The 24,468-nt window shown below is 50.5% G+C and overlaps 10 protein-coding genes across 10 annotated transcripts; 5 read left to right on the top strand and 5 right to left on the bottom strand.

The window, feature by feature from the left end:
• Positions 1-923: 923 nt before the first annotated feature.
• Positions 924-1,729, bottom strand: N7509_010218 (MBL fold metallo-hydrolase; the record flags this gene model as incomplete). The annotated part of the gene is made up of 2 exons (XM_056634855.1): positions 924-1,108; positions 1,183-1,729. 2 exons carry the CDS (start codon positions 1,727-1,729, stop codon positions 924-926), a joined length of 732 nt encoding a protein of 243 aa, XP_056485475.1.
• A 689-nt stretch (positions 1,730-2,418) lies between these two features.
• Positions 2,419-3,741, top strand: N7509_010217 (NAD(P)/FAD-dependent oxidoreductase; the record flags this gene model as incomplete). Its single annotated transcript, XM_056634854.1, has 1 exon — positions 2,419-3,741. One exon carries the CDS (start codon positions 2,419-2,421, stop codon positions 3,739-3,741), a length of 1,323 nt encoding a protein of 440 aa, XP_056485474.1.
• A 1,118-nt stretch (positions 3,742-4,859) lies between these two features.
• Positions 4,860-5,573, bottom strand: N7509_010216 (cytochrome b5-like heme/steroid binding domain-containing protein; the record flags this gene model as incomplete). Its single annotated transcript, XM_056634853.1, has 3 exons — positions 4,860-5,024; positions 5,098-5,224; positions 5,455-5,573. The coding sequence occupies 3 exons, from the start codon at positions 5,571-5,573 to the stop codon at positions 4,860-4,862; spliced, it is 411 nt and encodes a 136-aa protein (XP_056485473.1).
• A 1,302-nt stretch (positions 5,574-6,875) lies between these two features.
• Positions 6,876-10,297, bottom strand: N7509_010215 (putative ubiquitin C-terminal hydrolase; the record flags this gene model as incomplete). The annotated part of the gene is made up of 5 exons (XM_056634852.1): positions 6,876-8,894; positions 8,926-9,336; positions 9,416-9,739; positions 9,805-10,002; positions 10,061-10,297. The coding sequence occupies 5 exons, from the start codon at positions 10,295-10,297 to the stop codon at positions 6,876-6,878; spliced, it is 3,189 nt and encodes a 1,062-aa protein (XP_056485472.1).
• Positions 10,298-10,635: 338 nt separating this feature from the next.
• Positions 10,636-12,954, top strand: vps27 (ESCRT-0 subunit protein VPS27; the record flags this gene model as incomplete). Its single annotated transcript, XM_056634851.1, has 4 exons — positions 10,636-10,703; positions 10,814-10,946; positions 11,024-11,305; positions 11,368-12,954. 4 exons carry the CDS (start codon positions 10,636-10,638, stop codon positions 12,952-12,954), a joined length of 2,070 nt encoding a protein of 689 aa, XP_056485471.1.
• A 548-nt stretch (positions 12,955-13,502) lies between these two features.
• N7509_010213 (uncharacterized protein) lies at positions 13,503-15,376 on the top strand (the record flags this gene model as incomplete). The annotated part of the gene is made up of 2 exons (XM_056634850.1): positions 13,503-14,785; positions 14,869-15,376. The coding sequence occupies 2 exons, from the start codon at positions 13,503-13,505 to the stop codon at positions 15,374-15,376; spliced, it is 1,791 nt and encodes a 596-aa protein (XP_056485470.1).
• A 365-nt stretch (positions 15,377-15,741) lies between these two features.
• N7509_010212 (cytochrome P450) lies at positions 15,742-17,470 on the top strand (the record flags this gene model as incomplete). Its single annotated transcript, XM_056634849.1, has 4 exons — positions 15,742-15,960; positions 16,019-16,216; positions 16,282-17,343; positions 17,411-17,470. The coding sequence occupies 4 exons, from the start codon at positions 15,742-15,744 to the stop codon at positions 17,468-17,470; spliced, it is 1,539 nt and encodes a 512-aa protein (XP_056485469.1).
• A 420-nt stretch (positions 17,471-17,890) lies between these two features.
• On the bottom strand, positions 17,891-19,702 carry N7509_010211 (Lipopolysaccharide-modifying protein; the record flags this gene model as incomplete). The annotated part of the gene is made up of 1 exon (XM_056634848.1): positions 17,891-19,702. The coding sequence occupies one exon, from the start codon at positions 19,700-19,702 to the stop codon at positions 17,891-17,893; it is 1,812 nt and encodes a 603-aa protein (XP_056485468.1).
• Positions 19,703-20,102: 400 nt separating this feature from the next.
• N7509_010210 (uncharacterized protein) lies at positions 20,103-20,960 on the bottom strand (the record flags this gene model as incomplete). The annotated part of the gene is made up of 1 exon (XM_056634847.1): positions 20,103-20,960. The coding sequence occupies one exon, from the start codon at positions 20,958-20,960 to the stop codon at positions 20,103-20,105; it is 858 nt and encodes a 285-aa protein (XP_056485467.1).
• A 1,573-nt stretch (positions 20,961-22,533) lies between these two features.
• N7509_010209 (uncharacterized protein) lies at positions 22,534-23,892 on the top strand (the record flags this gene model as incomplete). The annotated part of the gene is made up of 3 exons (XM_056634846.1): positions 22,534-23,115; positions 23,171-23,809; positions 23,869-23,892. 3 exons carry the CDS (start codon positions 22,534-22,536, stop codon positions 23,890-23,892), a joined length of 1,245 nt encoding a protein of 414 aa, XP_056485466.1.
• Between the last annotated feature and the right edge of the window lie 576 nt (positions 23,893-24,468).

Below are 24,468 nucleotides of genomic sequence, written 5' to 3'. Positions count from 1 at the left end.
TCGGGCATAATCGGATACTTCACATAAGGTACTCGTATACTCTCGTACTTTCATTGATGTCGCTCGCCAAACAATAGTTCTCGAATGAAGCTTAAAATTCTCGGGATTTCATCTTATCTGATTTCACCATTTCATATGCAACACCATAAACAAACCCAATCCCTAGAGGCTTCCACGCCCGGACTTATGCACGGTAGCTGCCGCCTCCGATTGGTCCCCCACAAGCCGCGACCCGCAACGCTGCACTATACCTTAGGTTACCCCAGACTCTCGCCCTTGATCTTGGATAAATTGGAACCGTTGAAATTCTTCAGGTGACCCTAAACACCTTTCCCTACTTCCCACAAGGAAGTTGACTCGTTATTGAAGCCCTTGAGACATCTCGTTCGACCCTCGCCCATTCATTCGGGCGAGAGAATCCTGCTCGGGCGAGAAATAGCTTCTCGGGCGAGAGAGGATTGCGCCATCGCCAACTATACGGAAGAGTACTGTATCGTTACTGAGTATATGCTGGCAGCAATACACACGAGGTTTTGATATACTTATAGTATTATATGGGAGTCGCGTTTTGTGAAAGATATTATATACAATTTAAAGAATACAATTTAAAAATACAGATCAACCTGGTCAAGTCCCGTAGTGTGTGAAACATCACAACTCATTTCCGACGAAGAAAATGGAGCAATAGCATCTGGCTACGCACTACCACTCCAAACCATTCAATTTCAACGGTAAATGAAGAAATCGTTGTCCAGCATCCGTCGGCGCAGGAAGTCGTCCACCACGAATATTAACCTGCAGAGATTGATGGAGAAGCCTAGGCTCATTCAAACTAGCATCACGCTCCGTCCGCATCGCGACAAACTGCTCCTCCGAGATGGATTCTTTGATATGTCGATTCAACCGTTTGTGTTCACCGACACTCATAAATGCCACAGGGTCTCGGTCGGGCGGGGGTAGTCGTGCCCTGGCCAGATTTTGACACTTTCGTCGAACTCTAGTAACCTGCGAGCGGAGTTGTAGAGATTCTTTGCGTCGCCGCCGGGGAAGTCGCAGCGTGCTGTGCCGATGTCTATGTGAAAGAGGGAGTCGCCGCAGAAAATGTTTTCTGGAATAGAGACATGTCAGATTACCAGTAGTGATGAGTGATGGTGGAACGGTTGCTTAGTTTGAACTACATACCTCCGATTTGATAGCCAAGGTGATCTGGGGTATGACCCGGAAGATGTAGAGCTGTAGCTGTGAGCCCGCCAATGGTGAGCTTTTCATCGTCATCGAAAAGGTGGTCGAAGACTTGCTCGTATTCCTCTTTGCCGATGTGGTATCGCAGACCGAAGAGATTCTGAACCTGCGCGATGCGTTTGCCGATTCCTATCGGTGGCTTAAACCCTTGCGTTTGATTGAGTTGGTGCTGGAGATATGCAGATGCAGTGAGATGATCTGCGTGGGCGTGTGTCTCGAGGATTCGTTCAATTTGGTAGCCTTTTTCTTTGACTAATGCGAGTAACTCATCGGCCGCTGTCGTGGTGATGGCCTGAGTGGCTGGCTCATAGTTCAAGACCGGGTCGATTATGATGGCGGCTTTTGCGGATGGATCTGCCACGATATATTGCCATGTTCCCGTTGCGGGTTCAAAGATGTTGTGAATGGTTGGTTCTTTGGTTGATGCAGAGCTCGTGCTGTTTGGGCGTACTTGATACAGGCCCTGGGCATTGCGGGGTGGAGACATGTGGATATGAGTTTGAGCCCGGAGTCTCTGCGGCGTTAGACTCGTGCTGGATAGTGAACTCTTTGAGTGTGCTGAGATTTGCCGGCTGGCCACTGAAGGGATGGTGGCAATTGGCTTGAATTGTCTGCGTCCTATCGTTGATCTAAAGGGAGAAAGTAAAGAGTGGTTGACCTTCATCCTGAAGTCGAGCCGTAGGAAAGGATAAAGATATGTATTTATGTGTGGATGGATGTAGGAGGTGTGATGTGTTTGACGGGATCTCGGTGTCTACTAGACATGAGGTTGATGTTGAACATGAACTTGAAGATTACTCGTAATAAACTCGGGCTCTATCCCTTTGGTCGCCGATTGACTCGGCGAATGGAATGTCTCCGCTCGGAGACATTTAAACCAGATCAGATTCTAAATATTCAAGTCCCGACTCCCACTTTGTAGTCCATATTACTATGTAGTAATATCAGGCCATGCCCTGTCTCTAGTGAGATATGGTGAGATGGTGGATCCCCGGTAAGGCATTGTAACCGGTAAAAACGAACTCAAAGTTTCCGTCGATCACGGCCGAGACGAATGCGTCTCGCGTCATTCCATTCCTCTTTTTTTTTTTGGAACCCCATCTCTTCTCCTTCTCTCAATTCCCCAGTTTTGCTTGATACCCTCCCTCTCACCTTCAACATACAATCCTAATAATCATGTTCCGCCGCGTCACACGCGTCACTCAGGCCGTGCCAAGCATCCGCAGCTTCGCAACCGCCGCCCCCGCCGCTGCAGCCCGCAACCACAAAGTCGTCGTCGTCGGCGCCGGTACCGCCGGTCTATCAATCAGTCACCAGCTCCTGCAATCCGGCAAATTCAACCAAGATGACATCGCAATCGTCGACCCGGCCGAGTTCCACCACTACCAGCCAGGCTGGACGCTCGTCGGCGGCGGCCTCAAGACAAAGGAAGAACTCCGACGACCAATGAAAGAGCTAATCGACTCGAAGCTCAAATTCTACAACGACGGCGTCGCATCCTTCGCCCCGGAACAAAACACCGTCACTTTCGCCAATGGCAACAAAGTCAACTACGACCAATTGATCGTCGCTCCTGGTCTCACCATCAACTATGGCAGCATTAAGGGACTCCCTGAAGCCTTGGCCGATCCCTCCGCCCCCGTCTCCTCCATCTACGGCTACGACAGCGTTAGCAAGGTCTTCGGTACCATCCAGAAACTCGAGAAGGGAAATGCTATCTTCACACAACCCGCCGGCGCGATTAAGTGTGCCGGCGCCCCGCAAAAGATCATGTGGTTGGCTCTGGACCACTGGAAGCGCGCTGGTCTGTATGACCCGGCCAACCCCTCCAGTTCCGCAATCAATATCGACTTCGCAACCGGTATGCCGGTGATGTTCGGAGTGCCGAAGTATAACAAGGCTCTCACGGCGATGCAGCAGGAGCGCGGCGTGAATGCGCTATTCCAGCACGACCTTGTCAGCATTGATGGGAATACGGCGACATTTGCCCGGCCGGATGGTCAGGCGGAGGTTTCTAAGAAGTTTGATTTGTTGCACGTTGTGCCGAAGATGGGGTCGCCTGCTTTTGTGAAGAATAGTGCTCTCGCTAATGAGGCTGGCTTTGTGGATGTTGATGATGCGACGGCTCAGCATAAGAAGTTTGCTAATGTCTGGTCCGCGGGTGATGCGTCTAGTCTGCCTACTTCCAAGACTGCGGCTGCGGTTACTGCGCAGGCGCCTGTTGTGGTGCGGAACTTGTTGCAAACTATGGAGGGTAAGAAGGCTGATGCTGTTTATGATGGGTATACCTCTTGCCCGCTGTTGACGGAGTATGGAAAGGTTCTCCTTGCTGAGTTCAAGTATGGTGGTGAGCCGAAGGAGACTTTTGGTAATTGGTTCGGTGTTGACCAGGCTGTTCCGCGTCGCTCGTTCTATTACCTCAAGAAGGACTTTTTCCCTTGGGTTTACTATAACTCCATGGTTAAGGGTGAATGGGCTGGACCTAATGGGTGGAAATAGGGATATCATGCGAAGGTTTTGCTCTGAGTGCACTTTATGGAGTTTTGGGTCATAGATCGATCAATGTATTCTAGGACAGTATGTCGAAACAAAATGGAATACCCAGGTTAGGATATGTACAAATTGGAGTTCAAGTGGTTCAAGTTATCTGATTCATCCTTTTCTTTGAATTGGTTAGACGCTCATGCTGCAATCCCCATTACATGGGCACTACCTTAGGTACCAGGCACACCTGATACTATGCCATTGCGGGGAATGTTCCCCGCCGCGGTTCCTTCACTATCAGTGCCTTACTGCCCACCCAAAGCGCTTCCCGCTTTGGGTGGGCAGTAAGGCACTGATAGTGATACGGCAAAGGCGGATGGCGGATGGTGGATTCCGGGTCGGCGCTGTCTGAGCCGAAGCATGGCGGGGGTCCATTCCCTTCTAGAACGGACAATGGCAATGGCAATGGCAATCAGATATCGGTCTATTAATATATGCGTAGAAACAGAAAGATGACCATCATCTCCGCACACGAAGGCCCCCACCGCGGCAAAGTTGGCCCGAAGGAGCAAAAGATTCCGCCTTGCAGGGTAGGGGCCGCCGAGCTTTCCTCTGTTCGTCAAACTCTCCACCCAACCGTCAAGAGCCAGACATGGTCAAGAGATGCCAGTGAGTACCGAACATGAGCAAAGAGCGGAGAAATAAAAAGAGGCATAGCACATAGCACATAAGGCTCCCAGTATATCAGTAGGCAGGGGAGGAGCGACAAAAAAGGCCCGGGATATACCATTTGGCAATGAAATGATCACAATGAAAAAAAAGCAGACAGCCAATAATTAAAAAGAAAAAAAAAAGTGAAAACCCCAAAAAAGACATGAGTAAAATGATATCTCGCTGCAAAGGCTTTGCGGTCAATCTCCTCTCCTCTGCTCTGCTCTCCCCCGCAGCAGCTCTTTGCTATTTTCGTCTTCCCCTCACGGAGGATCATTCCAGCACCTTCCAAGGCGTGTTTCCCCCAACTTAGATCCTCCACATGTTTTTGACCCATTTCCCACCCCCTCATCACATGCCCCATCTATCGTTCGTTCTGATAGTGTAATCTCACATACATCGGCACGGCGGATACCCCCACTTTACTGTTGGGCCTTCTGGGCCTCAAGGTAGTTGTAAGCACCGTAGGCAATGGCACCACCAATGAGGATGATGGCGTAGAGACCGACACCGAAGCCGCCGGAGCTGGCAGTGGTGGCCGATGAGCTCGAGGTGGCGCCGTGTGACTTGGGCTCGGGGTCACCGGGCTGGAGGGAGTTAGCGATAGTTCAAAGATATCGACATGTAAACAGACAGCAGGGGAATAGAGCCGAGACATACCATGCGCTTCACGTTGCCGACGAGCAGACCGTCGAGAATCTCGCGCGCCTCATCGGAGTGGCCGACATCCTCGAAGGCCTCGGTTCCATCTTGGCCGCCGACGTCCAGGAGAACTTCCTCACCACCGCTATACCGGGAATGTTAGCCTAATTCCATATTATTGTGCAGGGAAAGTTGCAATATGACTCCCTGTGCGACTCGTCTGAGTCAGAGGAGGGGGAGGGGAGGCCAGGAACGTTTCGCTATTTTTCGATAGGGGTATATAGCCCAGCCGATCGGGTCTATAGACCCGACTCAGACGGAGGCGGGATGCAGAGGAAATGGAGTGGGAGGGGGTTGGAGAGGTATTTGACGTACGGGTGCTCATCGACGAAGCTGGTGCAGTCGTAGACCTTGTCGTGGATGACCATGTAGAGGTCCTTCTTGGTGTTGTGGCCGGTGACCTCCTGGAGGGTGAATTCCTTGGACTCAGACATGATGACGGATGGATATCTGGATGAGCAGCCGGAGAGACAAGAAATTAGCCTGGTGGACAGGATTGAAGGGCCAGATCTGCAGAGGGGGAAAAGGGTCCAGGTTCGGTGCAGAAATCCCAACGGGTCTCCGACACAAGAGGAGTTCGGAGAAGGCAAGACAGCGATCAGGAAGGCGGCCAGCCAGGTTCCGGGGACGGGTGATGTTGATATTTGAGAGGTATTGGGAGAGAGGGACTCACAGGGCGAAGAAGACGAGCTAATGGAAGCAAAAGGACTGTATGTGCAAAGAAAAGAAATGGATGGGAAGGGCAGATCGCAAAGTTGACGGGGCGTGCGCCAGGGCGGTCTCTCCGCGCGGTGGGCCTGAGGATTATTTAGTATTGGCTACCCTAGGCTATACCCAGGATTGGGTATTGGGTCTTGCCGTGGCTGCCATCCGATCAATTGAGGGGGGGGATTTGGTATTACCGGTACGGTGATTAAGTTGTCATTCAAGTTTGCTATCATTTCTCTATTGGTCTGCCACTGCAGTAATGTACCGGTGACTCTCTGGCGAGAAATCGACACACCCCCGTGCAATTGCCATTGGGCGAATCAGCGGCTGCTTATTCGAGCCTCGGCGCATATGATAAGGGTGCAGTTACACAGAGAGTTGGGAGAGAAAAAACTCGGTGAGGGTTTCGCTACAAAGTAATAATAGTATAATAATCACAGAATATGACTGACGAGGTCAAGTATATTGGGTATACCCAGAATGTCAACCTGGGGTAATATGGTACGAGTACATAATGCCACAGGCAAAGGCACATCCCTCGGGAGATGTACCACACCGACAGCCCAATGAGAGCGGGGACAATCGTCAGATCGGTCCTGACCAAGTCTTTCACCGTACTTGACCGTACTTGACCATACTTGGCCATACTGAGTATGGTGGCGGTGGCCATTACCGGGGCCCTCGGGTATTGCTCGCCCCGGGTAGTGTAATCGGTCTGGAGTGCGGAACACAATGGAATTGCTGACTCTGCTCAACTCTATTGTATATATTGTACCGTCCCTGCGGAATTTAATGCAGACCATGAATCTAATGCAACAATTGTGAATGTGAATGTGTATGGTATATACCCCGACCCCTCACTGGCCTGGCGCTCGTTCTATCCAATTCGTGACTATCGTGACATGCAAGAAAAGAAAAGAAAAAACAAAACAAGAAGACACTCATATGCAAGGAGGAACCTGGCCATGAAGAGAGAGAAAGAAAAAAAAAGCAAAAGCAAACAAAACACCACGTAATGTGGGACTCGCTCATTTCGCTGGGACTCGCTCATAAAACACAATATATGCTTGCTCATTCTGCAGCCGGTCGCGGGCCCGGAGGTCGCGCGGGTTGAAGTCGCCCGCCCGCTCATCGTCGAACCGCCGCCAAGTGTGTCGCTCCGCATCCCGCACCAGTGAAATGTAGTGTCCACTGCCCATTGAAGATCCAATATGACGTAGCACCCCAAATGCATCGTAGCTGAACGGAGGGTCCGTCGCTCCCATCGGTGGTGGCACTCCCATATCTGGCGGAGGCGCCGAAGCTCCGTGGGAGATCAAGAACTCATCCATTCGTAAGCCGTGAAGAGGAAATTCGATCGGAGTGTGGATTTTACGGGCGCTTTGCGTCTTCGAGGCCGAAAAGCGTTTGAAATGGACCACTAAGATCTGCGGTGCCCGCGTAATGAAGATTTGCTTGGTCGCCATACGCTTGCACTTGCAGTGTGGACATTTCCAAACCTCGTCGCCGCTCAACATCTCCTCCTTGCAGTAGCTGCGGAGACATTGGTATATATCTGCACTTCCCGTGGGTGGGATTTCCACACTGATACTGTAGAACGCTTCATATGTGGTCGATGTCTGATGACAGGTCGTGCAGCGGAGTCGACTAGCGTGCTGTCCGGCAAACAACGACGAAATGAAGGACTCCTCCCGATGACAATATCGATCCCATTCAATCCGAGAGACCTTTTGAACGGGCATGCGCTCTCGCTGCATCTCCTCCGGGAAGGTCAAAGGTCGCAGTGGGGTACGCTGCCAATTAACATTGAGGTCCTCGTGAAGACAGTCCACCACAAAATCGAAAAACTCCTTCGCGTCTTGTTGACGATCAATCGCCCATTCCCGATTCAATCGGCCACAGAAGTTTCTGAACGAACTTGGCATGATGACCTCCACATCATCTTTCCACAGCGACCGAATAAGATTGGCGTATAGTCCCGGCATCACACCTTGCGACCCCTTCCAATTCTTCTGTACATAGCCTCGGAACCGATTGTCGATGAAGAATTTGCTCATGATGGACGTCGCACTGAGACATTGAATCGTGGAATTCATATAGCAAGTCACACCAAAATTGGTTAGGCCAGTTCGTGGCAGTTTGAGGCGACGGAGAAGCGAGTTTGACATATACAAAGCCGTGCGTGTCGCCGAATTTTGTCTTTCCAAATGAGGTTGAATCTGCCGGCCTTCTGACACACCACTATAGCTAGGACGTGGGACCGCGGGAGGGGGCCGAGAGGGCGTTGATGGGATGGGAGCTGGGAAACTTTGCATCGGAGGAGCCGGCCTCGATTCAGGGCGAATCATGGATTGCTGCACATGGTGTGGTTCTGGGAATCGACGAAGAAAATCTTCATAGTTGTGCACAAATGGGGCGGGTGCTTCTGCCACAGACTCCTCTTGCGGCTCCTCCGTGAGCGGTTCCTCCTCAAGATAGTGGCTTGTGTCGATCTCCTCATTCTTGGACCTTTCCATCCATGCCGATAATTCCTCCGAATTCAACGGTGTGAACTCGCGGAGTCTCCTCTTGCGAACCTCCAAGCTGGAGTTGGCACTGGCCATCGTGGGCACCCGTCCTAGTGGACGACCAGGCCTGGAAATGGGTCGCTTGTTCTGAATCGATCCCATCACAGCGGCTGTTGAGGACGTGGCTAGAGATTGCTGTCCAAGGATATCAATCCACGCATCTAAACCACCCAGAAGAAGCGCCGGAGGACGTCCAGCCTTAAGTGGTTTGTATTCGTTGAATTCATAGAGTGTGTCATGGAGAGCTCGCAGGTGTGGCGCCGACGTTCCAGCGGGCGGGCCTGCAAGATAACTGACCGAGCTGGTATTTTGATCGTAATAAACAACCAGGTCGAATTCATTTCGTCGTTCGAATAGAGACAATTCGTATTCCGGAGACACGACGAGTCGGTCCTCGAGCTCTTCAGCCGAGACATTCTCTTTCAAAGAGACAGGTTCAATACATATAATGGACTTGGCATAAACGTGGCCATTGTCGAACTGGTCCCGAGAGCGGACATCGACCAGCAACACATTGAAAGTTCGAAGATATTCTCAGGAGACTTTGCGCCGTTATAGCATTGGTATAAGGCAAATCGGGAGAATTACTCCGTGTCTCTCGCGCAGAATGGACGCCGTTGGGTGTTCGAGATCGGTAGGGGCTGTCATCGAACCCGCGACTGGGACTCCCGCGAGGAGAATTGCTGAAATGTGAATATCGCTGGGTGATTGACCGTGTGCTTTCGGTGGAGGTCCGCGGGGGATTAGGCGGAGGTTGCGAGGGAACCGTGTAGATCGGACTGTAGGCGGGGTCGGGGGCACGTGGGAGGGACGTTGCGAGAGGAAGCTTGGGAGGTACACTCGGGACATGGTTTGACGATCCCATACTCCGAGGGCCCAGTGGACGGCGAGTCGGCGGGCCTTGAGAAGCACTGTAGTTTGACTGGGGGGGTATTGGAAGAGTATGCGGTGTATGCGGAAGCCTGGCCTGCAGGCCCCGAAGAAGGATGAGTAGGCTGCACATTGGAGTCCGGCCTATTGTCGTGAGATTGAGATGTTCTGAGTTTCGCAAAGCGCTGCGCCAACAGGTCCTCCGCGGGAACCGAGTTTCTCTTTACTTGTGTCTGAGAATCTGGGATTGGCTGGGACTGGAACTGTGTCGGGCTCGGCATCCGCATTGAATTGGTCCTAGAATTGCGATTCTCGCGACCTCGGGGAGCGGTCGAGTCGTTCTGGCCGGTAGAGGTCATCGTATATGTTCCGGCCGGTTGTACTTTGGTGCGGATATTGTCCTCGAGGATTTCCTGTTTAATGGTATCCATCGTCGCCTGCTTCGTTCGCACCGCCTAATTCGTGTCAGCTCAGGTAGATATATCGAGGATTTATGAACTCCGATCCGATGCTGACGTACCATCATCAGAGCCGCAAATTCCTTGGGCCATCCAGGGTGTGGGAGAGTGGTTGATCGATAATCGGGATGGTGGGGGATGGTATTCACGGTTATTTCGGAGGCACGCAAATATTGGACGTAAGCCTGGTCAGGTTGGGAGTCTGCCAGTTTCTTGGCGAGGTCGATTGCTTCGGCGGCGGTTCCAAGGAGGACCTCGAGCTGTGGATCAGGTGAGCAAGTTGTCCCCGCCGCGGGCATTCGCATTCCCCATACTTACCGGAGTGGTTTCATTCACGTTTAACAAAGCAGCTTGGTCCTGGAGGTCTTTGATATTTGGAAATATCGGTCGAGTAGTCGGGGCCCCATTACCATTACCATTCTGATAGGAGCCAGAGCCAGGTCTGGTGACCTGGCCTTTGGAATGTATGTTGCCCCCCACCGAGTAAGGACGGGTGCCGCCCTTCCACGGTGGTATGTCCGGTGGAGAGGGGAGGGCCGCCGCATCGGTGGGCATGATCGAAATAGAGAGAACAGCAAAAGGGTTCAGCGCATATTTAGATGAAAGGGGGAGAGAAAAGAAGGGCAGTGTCTCAACCCTGTATGTGTGTGATAGGCAAAGTCTCGCAAAGAAAGGGCAAGGAAGAAACACCAGGCACACCACGAGTCTGGGGAAGGGCATCAGCGGAGAGCGGAGCGCCACTGTACGAGTAATAATAGAAACGTCGCTCACCGCCGATGACGCAGCAAGCTAGAAGCTTAGTCAATGTCACCCAGAGAGCTCCCCTCATCAACATTCATCATTCATTATTCACCCCTCCAGATCTACAGATCTCCCTACAATCCCCTTCCATTATGGCAGGCTGGTTTTCTTCAGCGTCGCCCCTCGATGAGCAGATCGAGCGGGCGACCGCTTCCTCCCTGTACGTGGTGATCGGTGCTTTCATTCCTTCTGCCTTCCGCCTTCTGCCTGGCCGTGGTCCATGAGCTGCTGGCCATCATCTAACGTGGAATCGAACTGACCAATTTCTAGGGAGGATATCGCACTGAACCTGGAAATCTCCGATATGGTGCGATCCAAGAGTGTGCAACCTAAAGACGCCATGAGATCCTTGAAGCGTCGCTTAGAGAACCGAAACCCCAATATCCAGCTCGCGACATTGAAGGTTAGTTGCATTGATTTGATTTGATGAATTCGTGAACTTTGGTTTGGACTGAATCTAATAAATTGTCTCGCGACTAGTTGACGGACACATGTGTCAAGAATGGAGGAACCCACTTCCTCGCGGAGATCGCATCCCGCGAGTTTATGGACAATTTGGTGTCATTGATGAAGGCTGAAGGCGCACCTCTGAACTCCGATGTTCAACGAAAGGCCTTGGAGCTTATACAAGACTGGGCCATGGCCGCCCAGGGCCGAATGGACCTGATGTATGTGGGGGAGACATATCGCAAACTACAGAATGAGGGATTCCATTTCCCACCCAAGACCGAATTGAGTGGGAGTATGTTGGAAAGCAATGCAGTAAGTCCGGGCTTGCTTAGTCTATGACAAGGAGAGTTTAAGCTAATTGCTATGATAACCAGCCACCTGAGTGGATTGACTCGGATGTTTGTATGCGATGCCGCACAGCATTCAGCTTTATGAACCGAAAGCACCATTGCAGAAACTGTGGAAATGTCTTCGATGCCCAGTGCTCCAGCAAGACCATTCCCCTGCCTCATCTCGGAATTCTAGAACCCGTGCGAGTAGACGACGGGTGCTATACGAAACTCACCTCGAAATCTTTCGCCCCAGCAGGTTTATCAGACCGATCGGCCTATAAGAATAACTCCATCACCAAGTCCAGCTCCATGGAACCCCGCGGTGCTAAAGCAGATACCAGCTTTGATGATGACCTCCGTCGAGCGCTACAAATGAGCCTGGACGAAGCAGAAGGAAGAGGACCCTCGGGATATGTACCACAGACCGGCAACTCCCCCCAGCCGACGACCACGACCGCAGAGGTGACCGAAACCGCGGCTCCAGGACCTAGCAATGTCGAAGAGGAGGATGCTGATCTCAAGGCGGCAATCGAAGCGTCTCTCCAAGACATGGAGCAACACAAGCAGAACCACGCCGCAGCATTGAAGAACACTCCACAGCCAAGTTCTGCCTCGCGCGACTCGTCAAGCACCCCAAAGCCGGCTGCTCAAAATCCCTACGAACTCAGTGCCGTGGAAGCTGAAAACATCCATCTTTTTTCAACACTCGTCGATCGACTGCAGCACCAACCTCGGGGTACTATCCTTCGCGAGCCTCAAATCCAGGAACTTTACGATAGCATTGGAGCTCTTCGACCCAAGCTAGCTCGAAGCTATGGAGAGACAATGAGCAAACATGACACATTGCTTGACCTCCATTCCAAATTATCCACCGTCGTTCGGTATTATGATCGAATGCTGGAGGAGCGCCTTTCCAGTGCATATTCCCAGCAAAACCTCGGTTATGGAGCGGTGCCCAGTGCGGCTCCGTATCCCAACATGACTGGCTTGCCCTCCCAGGTTCCAAATGGCAAATCCGGAGCAGAAAACTTTTACTATGGTAACGCGCCAGATACCGCTGCTTCAGCCGGCCCAGCATATGCACCACCGCCCCAGACGAATATGAGTGGATATGAAGCTCGTTCTGCGAGTGTCACAAGTCCTTCCTATCCGCCACACTCACAATATGCGGCCCCTGGAGGTGAATCCGCCTGGGGTCAAAGCCCTTATCCGTCACTGGGGTCTCCTCCGCCCAATGCACCACCCCCCAACAATGATGTCGTTGCAGGTGGCTATGGTGGACCGGCACAGTACTATGCGTCGCAACCCGACCAGGAACCCCAACCATCCGAGACTTCGTACCAACCATCACCTGTACTGCGGCGAGATTCTCAATACCAGCCTAATGCGCCAGGGCCACACTCCCCCGAGCAAGTCCAAACACCTACATATTCCACCGTGCCACCGGCTACTCACCAACAGCCCGGCGGACATCCACCTCAGTCCTACTATTATCAGCCACAGCAGGCCAGTACGGTGCCGTCTGCATCTGCATACCCGCAGGTACCGACGGGTCAACCGGGACAATATTCGGAAGTAAACCAGACGCAACAACCCGCACGGGTGGAGGAGAGCTTGATTGAACTATAGCATTTTTTTTTGGTCGGGCGTTTCCATTGTTCCCCATGTCTTTGATTATTTCGCTTTTACCTGATGATACCTGAGGCCTATTTTTCTTGCAAATTGTACGTATCTAAATCACAATGGAGTTTGTAGCTTTGGAAAGCAAGCCCAAGTGTTCTCCACTTTTTGTAAGGTAGAAACTCTCGTTCTCGTCCAACCGGACGTTGGAAATAATACCCGCGTTGCCCCCCCTCCGGTCCGCGAGCGGCGAGATCGTCCTCGGCCCTCAACCTCAACCCGCCAACCTCCAACTTCGACGGGGTTCTTCCGTCTCCATCCTCCATCCTCTACCCCCATTCAACCTGACTCGCCGTCACTTACTCATTGTTGCACACATGGATTCGATCGGGGCGGTGTAATATCCTCCCCCCCCTGCGTTTCATTATTGAGGCTTCATTGCTTTTTCGCCTGCACGTCCATCTGCGGTGGTACCTCCTCATTGCCCCGGCCAATCCCCTTTCGACGTCCAGTGTACATCGTTGATTACCCGCCGCCTTTTTGGGATCTTTGCCGCCATGCCAAACAACACCTCCTCCCCCGTCAAGCGCCCCGGTCTCGCTCGTCGAGCGGTCTCCTCGCATGCAGTAGTCACGCGGGCCAATACCACCAGCGACTTGTCCGAGTCGCACACCAACAAGGCCCTCGTACACCCTGTACATCTTAAGTCACATCGCGCACATGTGGTGGGCGGTCACCGCAATCATCATCGGAACCCCTCGCTTGGGAAGAACCTGAGCAAACTGAAGCTCTTTCAACTTGCCCCCGAGGCCACCACCCGAAACCACCATCGCAAGAAGTCTGCCCCGGCGACTCCTGTGGGTAGCCCCAAGGACAAGGGACATGTACGTTGGGACGGCGCGCTGGAAGATCACCCGAAGAACTCGATGAAAAGAAATAACTCGACCCCCGTTCTACGACGCAACAACTCTGGTGGGACCGTGAGTAAGAAAGCTCTCGTAACCGACCGCCCGCTATTGAGCGCCGGCAAGAAGAAGTCAGTTGGATTTGAGTTGGGTGATGATCTTAACGACGACGCTGAGTGGGAAGACACCACGCAATCACCCGAAAGTACAAGGCGCAACTCGGTCGCGCCCTCTAACCCCAGCCTCGAGAACAACAACCAAGTCCTCGTCGATCCCCTTACCTTTGTGAAACGACCGTATCCGCAAATCTCTCGCGCTACCAGTCTCCCAGAATCGATCACAAACAAATTTGTACGCGACCAGTCCGATCCAGACGAAGAAGACGAGGACGAAGACGAAGACGCGGACGAGCGACAGGACGATTCCCAGGAACTTGACCAGTCCGCCGACCAGGGCGATATCGCGAACCGTTTGTTGAGTCCCACCCACTCTGCGAAAGCACCACCAGCTATGTCTTCAATCTCAGCGATGGCCAAGCCGTCGGCCAAGGATCCCGCGTCGCGCAGTGCCTCCGTGAACCTGGCCCAAGAAAGTACTCGACGGACATTCTCTACATCCAACCCTGGGCTGGCCATGACACCTGGTAGCCAGCCCCACGCAACTTCATCTTCGATGGAGGGCGGCGTTTCCAGATTTATTGTTAGCAATAAGACCGCCAATCAAGCATCATCGCGAACTGATTCCGACCCGAACACCCCCTCCTCATTCCTCCCTCACTACCACCCACAAACACCCCCATCTCCAAACCGCGGCGCTGCAAAAGCAGCAGCATCTCCAGCTCGGCCCCTTGGTGTTGACTTGCCCTCACGGACTCAACAGAAGCTATGGCTCCAGCGCACAGCTACCCTGAATGACTCTCCCCCGACAACCATGGAGTGGCCAAAGCTACGTCATCTACTGCCATGGACATGGCAGCGAACCAAGTACGCCCTGGTACTGTTACCTTTGATGTCAGCAGAGGCATCAACGGCGGGGCTCGCACTGGAGCTATTGGTCATGACAATGAATCGCGACAAACTCGCAAAGCATACGAGAAGGTAGCTTTGGAGCTGACAGCAGTACGACGATTCCAATCACCCACGGGCGATAGCTTCAACCGACTGCGCACCATCGCTCGTGCATCCAAGGCATCTGCCCTTGGCAAACCTATCAAGTCGGCCCCCTCGTTACCCCTTCTTCAGACTGGTAAACGCCCCAGTCGACTTGGATCTAGTTCGGAATCGAAGTCGCAGCTACATGACCCACAATCCTCCACCTCGGAAGATCCGGCCACTCAGAGCGAGTCCACCGACGCTGTGCAGGCAACCAAATCCTTTCACCCCTCCCACCGAATTCTTTCTACATCGGACGAGGCTGCGCATGGCCTGACCGGAGAGCAAGATACCGAAGACTACCCACAAGTCAACCAAACCGATATGATGATCCGTCGCATGTGGGAGAGTCGAGAGGTGGCTACGTCTGGATAATCGCCACCACAACCTAGTCTTTACGTTGATGACATTTTTTTTGCTTGCAATTACCCGGGCGTTGACATTTCTCTGGCGGTTCTCTCTCCTTTGCTCTTTTTTTGTTCTTTTTGAAAGCGTTCAATATCACTCATGAACATAGCTGTTTATCCTCTAGGGCATGCGCTAATTGTAATTGCAACATTCTATTTGGACCAATTCTTGGCACCCGGCATCCCCGTCTTCCGGGGATCGACCATGGCGTGACAATCTAACCCTAAGCTGAGTAATGGCTAATCATCCCCTGCTGATTTGTCCTGGCCAGACTGTATACATATTCTCATTCGAACTCGCTTTGTCGTCGCCTACGATCTTTCAAAAACATCATGGATGTTCTCGCTCCTCTGGTCGTCGGCCAAATTGCCCGCATCTCCTGCTACGTAGTTGGGATTGCCTTTATTTCGGTGGCTCTGAACGTGTTCAATCAGCTATTCCTATACAACCGCAATGAACCTCCGGTTGTCTTCCACTGGTTTCCCCTTGTGGGAAGTACCATTCCCTATGGCATGGATCCTTATAAGTTTTTCTTCTCCTGTCGTGAAAAGGTACGCGTGAATGGACATCCTGATATTTTGGTTTCGTGTCACTGATAGATGGGAACAGTACGGTGAAATCTTCACCTTCATACTCCTGGGGAAGAAGACTACTGTGTATCTCGGAACCGAAGGCAATGAGTTCATCCTGAACGGAAAATTGAAGGATGTCAATGCCGAGGAGGTCTATGGCAAGTTGACTACACCTGTCTTCGGCACCGACGTTGTATATGATTGCCCCAACTCCAAGCTGATGGAGCAGAAGAAGGTATACATAACATCTATCCTGAATGCCATATCATTGACCGTAAAGCTAACTCACTATCAACCTAGTTCATCAAATTTGGACTCAGCCAAGCCGCCCTCGAATCCTACGTCCCTCTGATCGAAGAAGAAGTCAACCAATACATCAAGACCTCCGGCAAATTCAAAGGAAAAACAGGTATTATCGACCTGAGCGCCGCGATGGCCGAAATCACCATCTTCACAGCCGGCCGTACCTTGCAAGGAGACGAAGTCCGCACCAAGTTGACTGCCGAGTTCGCCAGTCTTTACCACGACCTAGACCTAGGCTTCAACCCGATCAACTTCATGCTCCCCTGGGCCCCTCTCCCTCACAACCGCAAGCGAGACTTCGCCCATGCCCGCATGCGCGAAATCTATCTCGAAATCATCCAAGCCCGCCGAGATTCCACTACATCCGAGGAAGACCAATCCCAAGATATGATCTGGAACTTAATGCGCAGCGTCTACCGCGACGGCACCCCAATCCCAGACAAGGAAATAGCCCATATGATGATCACCCTCCTCATGGCCGGTCAGCACCAGTCATCATCAATCAGTTGCTGGATCTTCCTTCGACTAGCTTCGCAGCCTGAAATGACAGAAAAGCTATACAATGAACAGGTCATTGCCTTTGGTTCCGAGCTCCCTGCACTGAGCTACAAGGATATGGACAAACTCCCCCTCCACCAGAACGTCATCAAGGAGACCTTGCGTATCCACAACTCCATCCACACCCTCATGCGTAAGGTCAAGAATCCCCTCCCAGTCCCCGGAACCAGATACGTCGTGCCTACTAGCCACACCCTTCTCGCCTCACCTGGCGTCACAACCCGCGATGACAAACACTTTCGTAACGCAATGACCTGGGATCCGCACCGATGGGAATCGCGCGTTGAGGCCGAAGATGATGGGGAGACTATTGACTACGGATACGGCGTTGTGTCGAAGGGTACTAAAAGCCCTTATCTTCCTTTCGGTGCTGGTCGCCATAGGTGCATTGGGGAAAAATTTGCGTATCTGAATCTGACTGTTATTGTTGCCACTATGGTGCGTAACTTTCGCTTTTATAACCCCGAGGATAGAGAGGGTGTTCCTGAGACGGACTATTCGGTATGTTTGTTTCTCTTTCTCGTATTTCTGACGCTTGCGGTTCTGTCGAACTAATCTTTCTGTGTAGTCCCTCTTTTCTCAGCCGATGCAGCCATCGACCGTTCGTTGGGAGCGTCGTGGGGAATAATAATATCGGTGCCAAAATTGTCATGCGAAGCGTTAAAAGACTGCATGCTATACTTTTCTATTGTTTCTGTGGCGGTAGTTGTTTCTGCCGGACTCTCGGTTTAATAAGTGGTGCTTAATTGGTCATAAAGTGGTGTGTTTGATAAATCCGATGATATAGTATCAAAAATACTAGTACGTACATTGATCAGCCAAGACCACAGGAGATAGTGGTAATTCATCTGCTATTCAAACTGATACTATGACATGTGCTCGCAAAGGTTCTAATACTCTTTTGGGGCCCTAGCCGAATGTTTGTCCCCTAGGTAATAAGTAGTTATTATATACAGATAGTTAAACGCCCCTCCCACAAGGATTTATATGGCTCATAGCGAGGATTTCATAACGCCATGTATTAGTGAGCTCGTGATCATGATAGAAGTCAGGAGGCTCGTAAATCATCGACATACCCAAGCGATTCCCTCCGATCATCGCAGATCCGAGCATATTCCAAGAGTAGTCGGTAGGTGTAGATCTGCATGTCTTCTCTTCGGAGGACCTTCTCACTCCATGCTTTTCCAGCAAGAGCAATCTTGCGCGCCACATCATCATGACCTCCAAGGAAGTACGCCATGATTCCGTAGATATCCAGGTAAGTGGTATCCATAGGGACAAAATGTACCCAAGGGATCAACCGCGAGTCATGCCATTCGTTGTAGATGGTTGCTTTGATTGGGAGAGAGGTAGATAGCATGAAGCCTCGGAAACGACCACTGAAAGAATTTCCATCAAGATCAGGCAAATACTTGGAATTGTACATGTCTTTCATCGAAAGTCCTGGCATAATTTCGTAGTATGGATCGGTATAAGAGCAACGCGGGTCAGCTTCGATATACGGAAAGCAGACTAGGTGCACAAAGCCAGTGTCGGTGTGCTCCTCAATCATATCAGGGACGCTTCCCTTGGGGAGAGAGTATTTGTCATAATCCGGGAGCTTGAAATTGACACCGGAGCCATCGGTCTCCTCGGCCTGTCGGACTGATGTTGCGTTCATCATGGACATAAATCGATGTCTTTGGAAGCCCGACCAATTGGATTCCCGAGCCCGGCCTCCAGTCGCAGAACCACGCCACACTAATTTGTCATGCTTTGATCCCCAGGAACCGCCGTGATAGTCTTCCCCGCCAGAATAATGCTCAATTTTTGCCCAGTACATTGCTGGAGGTAGAAGAATTTCATTGTTGACAGGAAGTTTTGATCCTCCAAAGATCGGGAGCAGCTTCTGGGTGGTAGATACGGAAATTGGCTCAAGGAAGGTTCCGTGCAAAGCTTGAAGCTCTGGGCGCACACAGGGGTCTTTAGCAAGAGTGTAATTCATGACATAACCATTGTATGCCATTCTGTCGAAATTATCAAATTCCCAGGGAACAGAACTGAAGTTGACGTGGTCGACATGGCTGTTCCGCGCAGGACTTCTTGGAGGACACCCAGCACGAGCCATCTCCCAATACCCTCCTTCTCCGGGCCCAGTAAATCCAGGATCGAACGATGGCGTCTCTTCCTTATCCGATTCAGGAAGAGTCATGTATTTGGACACAGCATTTTTCGGGCTTGTGATGTGACGGGTTGATCGTTCCTTTTCCACGTACTCGCTTATCGTCTCAAAGGGAACAATAACCCGGCTCTCATCCATGACATTGATGGGCATATCGATATCGGGAAGACGAGTCTCTAATGTTTGGACCAATTCCATCCAAGAATCCATCCAGCTCCGTGGCTGATCGGTTACCATCTTTGCGACATGTCCGCGGACCACAATGCGAGTGGAAATACTTCGAGCTTGTCGTCGCAGTTCTTGTGGATCCAAGGCCCAGAATGGAGTGAGATCATGGTAGATTTGATCGAAAAACTCCTCAAGGACTAGTGCGTCTTTCGATTTGGCAAATTCAAACCATTCCGCAAACCCTGGGGGTGGATGGCGACCGCGGCGTGCTCGGTATCGTTCTGTGGCGGATGCGAGATTGGGGGGTTCTTCTTTCAGTAGGCGCTGAAAATAAGTGCCTGCTGTCTGGATTAAGGCATCAATGGGATGACTCTCCTTTGGTGTACTTTGCACAAAGAAGGTTTGCTCTGAGATGATCGAGGTGCCCTGTAGATTGAGAAATTGGTAGACGAGGGCGCAGAACGCAAGACAGGAAACCACCGCGAGAAGGCGCAGCCGGAAACCTGACCTGGCGATCATACTACCTACCATGGTGGTGGGAGCGATCTTGTGGGTGCTAGATGTAAAAGCGAAGACATGTGGAAAACCAGGAATTGGATGCGATCGAAGCGCGACATTACATCACTCCACGAGGTTGTTCCGCAATCGGAAATATTCTAGTGGGTCTCCAGCGGAGATATATGTTAGATAGACCATAGTCTTTGTTAATTGAACTACATTCCGGCTTTTTTCGAACACCACGCCCATCTGAAGGCGGTCAACAATTGGTGGGCAATAAGGGGTATCAAACTTTTGCGGTGGTACCTGTAGTCCAAATAGCAAAGATATCGTCCAATGAGAATCCCTCACTGCGGACCCTGCCCGTTCCTGCCGTTTCTTGTCTTTTCCAGATGAGATAGGCGTTCTCCGCACCGGGGCCGTGCTTAAAACATTAATGTCCAACAATCTCTGAACCCAACTTCGTTATAATTGATCCGGGATATTCCCAATAAAGGTGGAAAGGAGGTCGAGTAGTGGCCAAATGCTGGTCGATGACACGGTAGAATATGTGACAAGCCGGATGCAAATGCAAATCCTCGCAGATGAATCTTTTCAGAGCAGGGTACCGACGATCGATGAGTTGAACCATTGCATTGGCAGCAGTTGTGGGATCTCTTTGGCAAATGTTTCCAGGCGGTGGCGAACCGATGTGAAGGATTTCTAGATGAGGAAAATGCACTAAGCCGCTAGAGGGGTCCGGCTCATCAATGAATTCGAAACCGTATATAATTCGAAGTTCTTGGAGGCGAGGGCAGTGGCGAGATAGGCAGGCTAGAGAGCTGGGAGACAATTCGCTGACAAACGGCAAGCAAAGCACAACCAGCGAGTTCCATTGTGGTGCAATTGCTGCTATCAGTTCGTCGTTGAATCCAGCACACGACTCGCAATCTTCCCCAATTTCAAGTCTTCGAAGGAAGGGGCAGCCAGATGCTATATCACGAAATGACTTGGATAAGATGGTTGTTTCCCTATCAGTGTCGAAATATATATCCTCAAGACGCCGGCATAGGGATAATAGGCTGAGGACAGAACTAACAGCAACATCATCAATACCAGTAGGGCTATTAGTCGATTGCAGATGTACTCCTTGGAGGTTTTTGAGCAAGGGAATTAAGGCCTGCAAAGCTCTTTCTTCAGCCCAAACGTGAAGATACCGTAAGCTCGGAAATACGGAGCTCCCTCCACACTCATATAAAACCTGTTCAGTAAGATCCCACTCAAGAATCGTGTCACGACCAAGAGATAGCATTTCGAGATTTGGCCGCAACATGAGATATCGCAAGCAGGGTTTGTTCATAAGTGATTTACAGTCTCTCCAAAGCGTCAGATGGGTTATGAACGGCATGCTTTCGAGAAAATCAATAAAAGTTGAAGCCGTGATTGGAAGCTCGGGGCTTTCTTCTCCTAGGGCACTGTCAATATGGAAGACTCGGAGGCGGGGTGACCGTGCCTAGCGACTATAATTAGTTATTTTCTATCACGTCCATCGCTTTTCACGGTCTTCACGCGGAATACCTTGATCATGTCCAAGTACCATGTTGTAAAGTATCCACCAAAAAGCTCAAGTGATACCAAATTTGGCGACAGGAACTGAGCCATATCCCTCTCTTCCAAACCATAAAGTCCCAGGTGTACCCAAGCAGATCGTAAATTTGGAAATGAGAAAGTTGCTTCTGCAAGCAGCTTCTCGATCGCAGGATCTTCGCGCAAGTCATCACTGTAACTGATGCTAAGGTGTCGAATTTTTGAAGTGTACCTAATGGAGAATATGAGCAATCTGGTAGAATTTCCACAAGAATCAGAGTCTGCCCACCAAAGTCGACGTTCACTAGATAGACGAGCTAAGCTTCGTAGCGGGTCACTCAAACTGTCATTTCCATGACTATATTTCCCCGCCAAATGCACTGTCAAGTTTCCCGTGTTATTGGTCATTCTTCATTACGCGTCCGAGATCAATGGCCACTCACATTGGTTGCTTCTTCTGCCCAGAAAGAGTTGACTTGCGCGGCCGCGCATAAAGTGGTGCCGTCGGCGAATCGCAAGATGTTGGCAAGTATTTCTGGCACCTGCAGAGGATTTGACGCCATGGAACTCGAAGGGTATCAATTTTCGTCCAGAGGCTTGCAGATAGCAAAGAAGGCGATCTTAGAATCAAATCCCAGGTGGTGGCTATTGATGCCCAGGTCACGTTGATGAGTGTCGAGGTGTAGGTTGGCAGAGGCGGCCTGGGTGGCTGAGCCTAAGTCGCTGAGCCTAGGTCGCAGAGTGAGCCTTACCAGTTTGGTGCTAGTCCTAATTTATATTGGCGCCTTCCAAGCCTAGCTGGAAAATCAGTTCTCGTATTCTAACAACCATTGGAAAATCATATTTTCACCATAATCTTTTATGATATAACTACCTAGGTAGTTGGATTAAAACTCGATGCCCGTTTAGAGTTTTGGTATGAATGGTTGTGCCCAGGCTTGTCAAATAGTTGAAGCTTGTTAATGTTTATGTTATACAATAACTAGTAGATTTCTATAAAAGAAGGGAAATAGTATATTTAAACAACTTATGGAGAACACCACCAAAAAAAGCACCACTAGCCAGTGCAAACATTGGAAGCCGTGTGTATAAATAGTAACACGTACAGTATTTCGGGAAATCGCTGTCACTACCTAACCTCCAAGATAGACTAAACCCCATTTGGAAACCGATCTAAATACAAGCATTTTTCTGCTGGAACCTTCCCGAGAAAAATCCATCTTTGCTATGTGCCCGCTACTTATCATCTATCAACACATCACTGTTCACAGTTTATTATATTTCCAACAAAGTTTCTAATGCACCACCAGTCAGCCGATATACCATGGCATCTAATTGCCTCGAATCTTCACTGGGCCCCGGGTGAGCCTGCATTGGAAATTCGCGCTTTAGATCTTCCTCAGCTTCCCGGCAAACTGAATGACGAATCGGGCTGCGTGTGCGGTGTCACTAACTTGCACCCAACTTCTCCTGCGCCTAGATCTTCTGATCAAGATGAATTCGCTCAGGCTTTTGCACAGGCCGTGCGTGAGGATTCGAAACGCAAGCGAGCCCAATACCCGGAGAAGTATAACCCTCCCAGTCCCAGTGATGTTCTCTTGGGGGGAAAACTCGTTCAAACGATCGAATCGCATTTGTCCGAAGAGATGAAAGGAGGGCCTAGACTTTCATCTGAGCAAAGAACTGCCTTTGCCTTCCTTCATCCTTGGGATACTGGAGGTAGTTGCTATGCTTGGGAGAGCAATGAATTCGGGTTCATCAATCTGGAGGTAGTGAAGATGCTACTCATGCTAGGCGAACTAGATCCAATTCTTCAGGCGTGCGCTCACCCAGACGTAGGACTTTCAGGGTGGTATTATGCTGCCATCTGTGATTGCTCGGTAAGTACAGTTCTGATTAGATCGTTCCAGACGACATTATTAAATCTTATTGCAGGAGACCCCCGATGTTCTCGGGTGGGATATGGTCCATGATAGTGCTCTGTTAGCCTACATTGTTCTCAACATCGCTCTTTGTTTCCCGCAAATCTGTGACCCGACAGCGGGTAGAACTGATGAAACCGACTATCGCCATACAGGATTCTATCAGTACATGCTGAGAGAAATCACTCGGTCACTTGCTCCTTCCGAAGCAACATCCTATCCACATCAGCAGTTTTTTGGAATTCCTCACGATCACTTTTGCGAAGAAGATGATATGCATAAAAATATTGATAAGAAACACTGGCTGCATCGCACAAACATCATCGAACGCGGTCACTATGGTGTACTTTCATTTGATGAGTTCCTCAACTTAGAACGTCCATTGCCTGATCAATATCAGCCATCGGAATCTGATGTTGAATCAGCGAAACAAGAACTCCTTTCTAAATGCTTACCCCTCGAGATTGTGTTTATGATCATGAATTTCGCCGATTATAAAGCCAAAAGGATTCTCAAGGTCCCGCATGATCCCCTTCACCCTGACAACAGAGCCGAATTGAACCAATATCTTGATCAATGCTGGCAAATCATTATTGGCTGTGAGATCATGAGCAATGCATTGGGTCGGGGTACGATTGACTGGCAGAACATAGTCCATTCTAAAGTGAAGAACCTTTTTTACAAATCGAAATGGCCCTCGGGTCGGGGTAGTTCGATAACGGGAATGAAATGTAATGGGACTGGTGTCACTGTGCCGAAGGCACGAGGAAGACCCCGGCGGGGCCGAGGCCGAGGCGCGGGGCCATTACCACTAGGTTACTGTAATTACTAGTAAAGGAACGCCTACATAGCCATGGCGCTCACTGCATTAGGTTTATAGAATCTTGAATCGAATTGAATCGAAATGTACTGGGAGTTAGACTGTAATTGAAAGTTTTGTCATTATTTTGAACCAAGGCTATCGTTCCTGAAATCCTGTTCACAACTATGTTTCTTAACATTAACATCCCCATGTCTCTCAGCTGAGAATTGGGGGCGAGAAAAATCATTATCCTCCACGCATGCAACTCTGAAAAGCTTTACTAGCCCGAAAAGTCCTGACCATCTCCTTATTACTTTGTTCATCACTGCTAATCACGTCACGAATCGCAAAACGCGAGAAGTACTAGTACGGCAGTACCATCCGCGAAAGTAAAGCCGTGTGTATACGAGTAAACAAGAAATAGAGAACACCACCAACCAAAGTAAAGCTGCAGGCATGTGTACCTAGACAGGTTAAAGGTTGTATGCCTGATATCGAACGATAGTCGA

The sequence above is a fragment of the Penicillium cosmopolitanum genome (genome assembly GCF_028827165.1).
Source record: "Penicillium cosmopolitanum strain IBT 29677 chromosome Unknown utg000009l:1.0-9042332.0:1.0-9050551.0, whole genome shotgun sequence".
NCBI lineage: Eukaryota > Fungi > Ascomycota > Eurotiomycetes > Eurotiales > Aspergillaceae > Penicillium > Penicillium cosmopolitanum.
The sequence above is the reverse complement of the archived record's forward strand: the minus strand, read 5'-3'. Positions and strand labels throughout refer to the sequence as shown.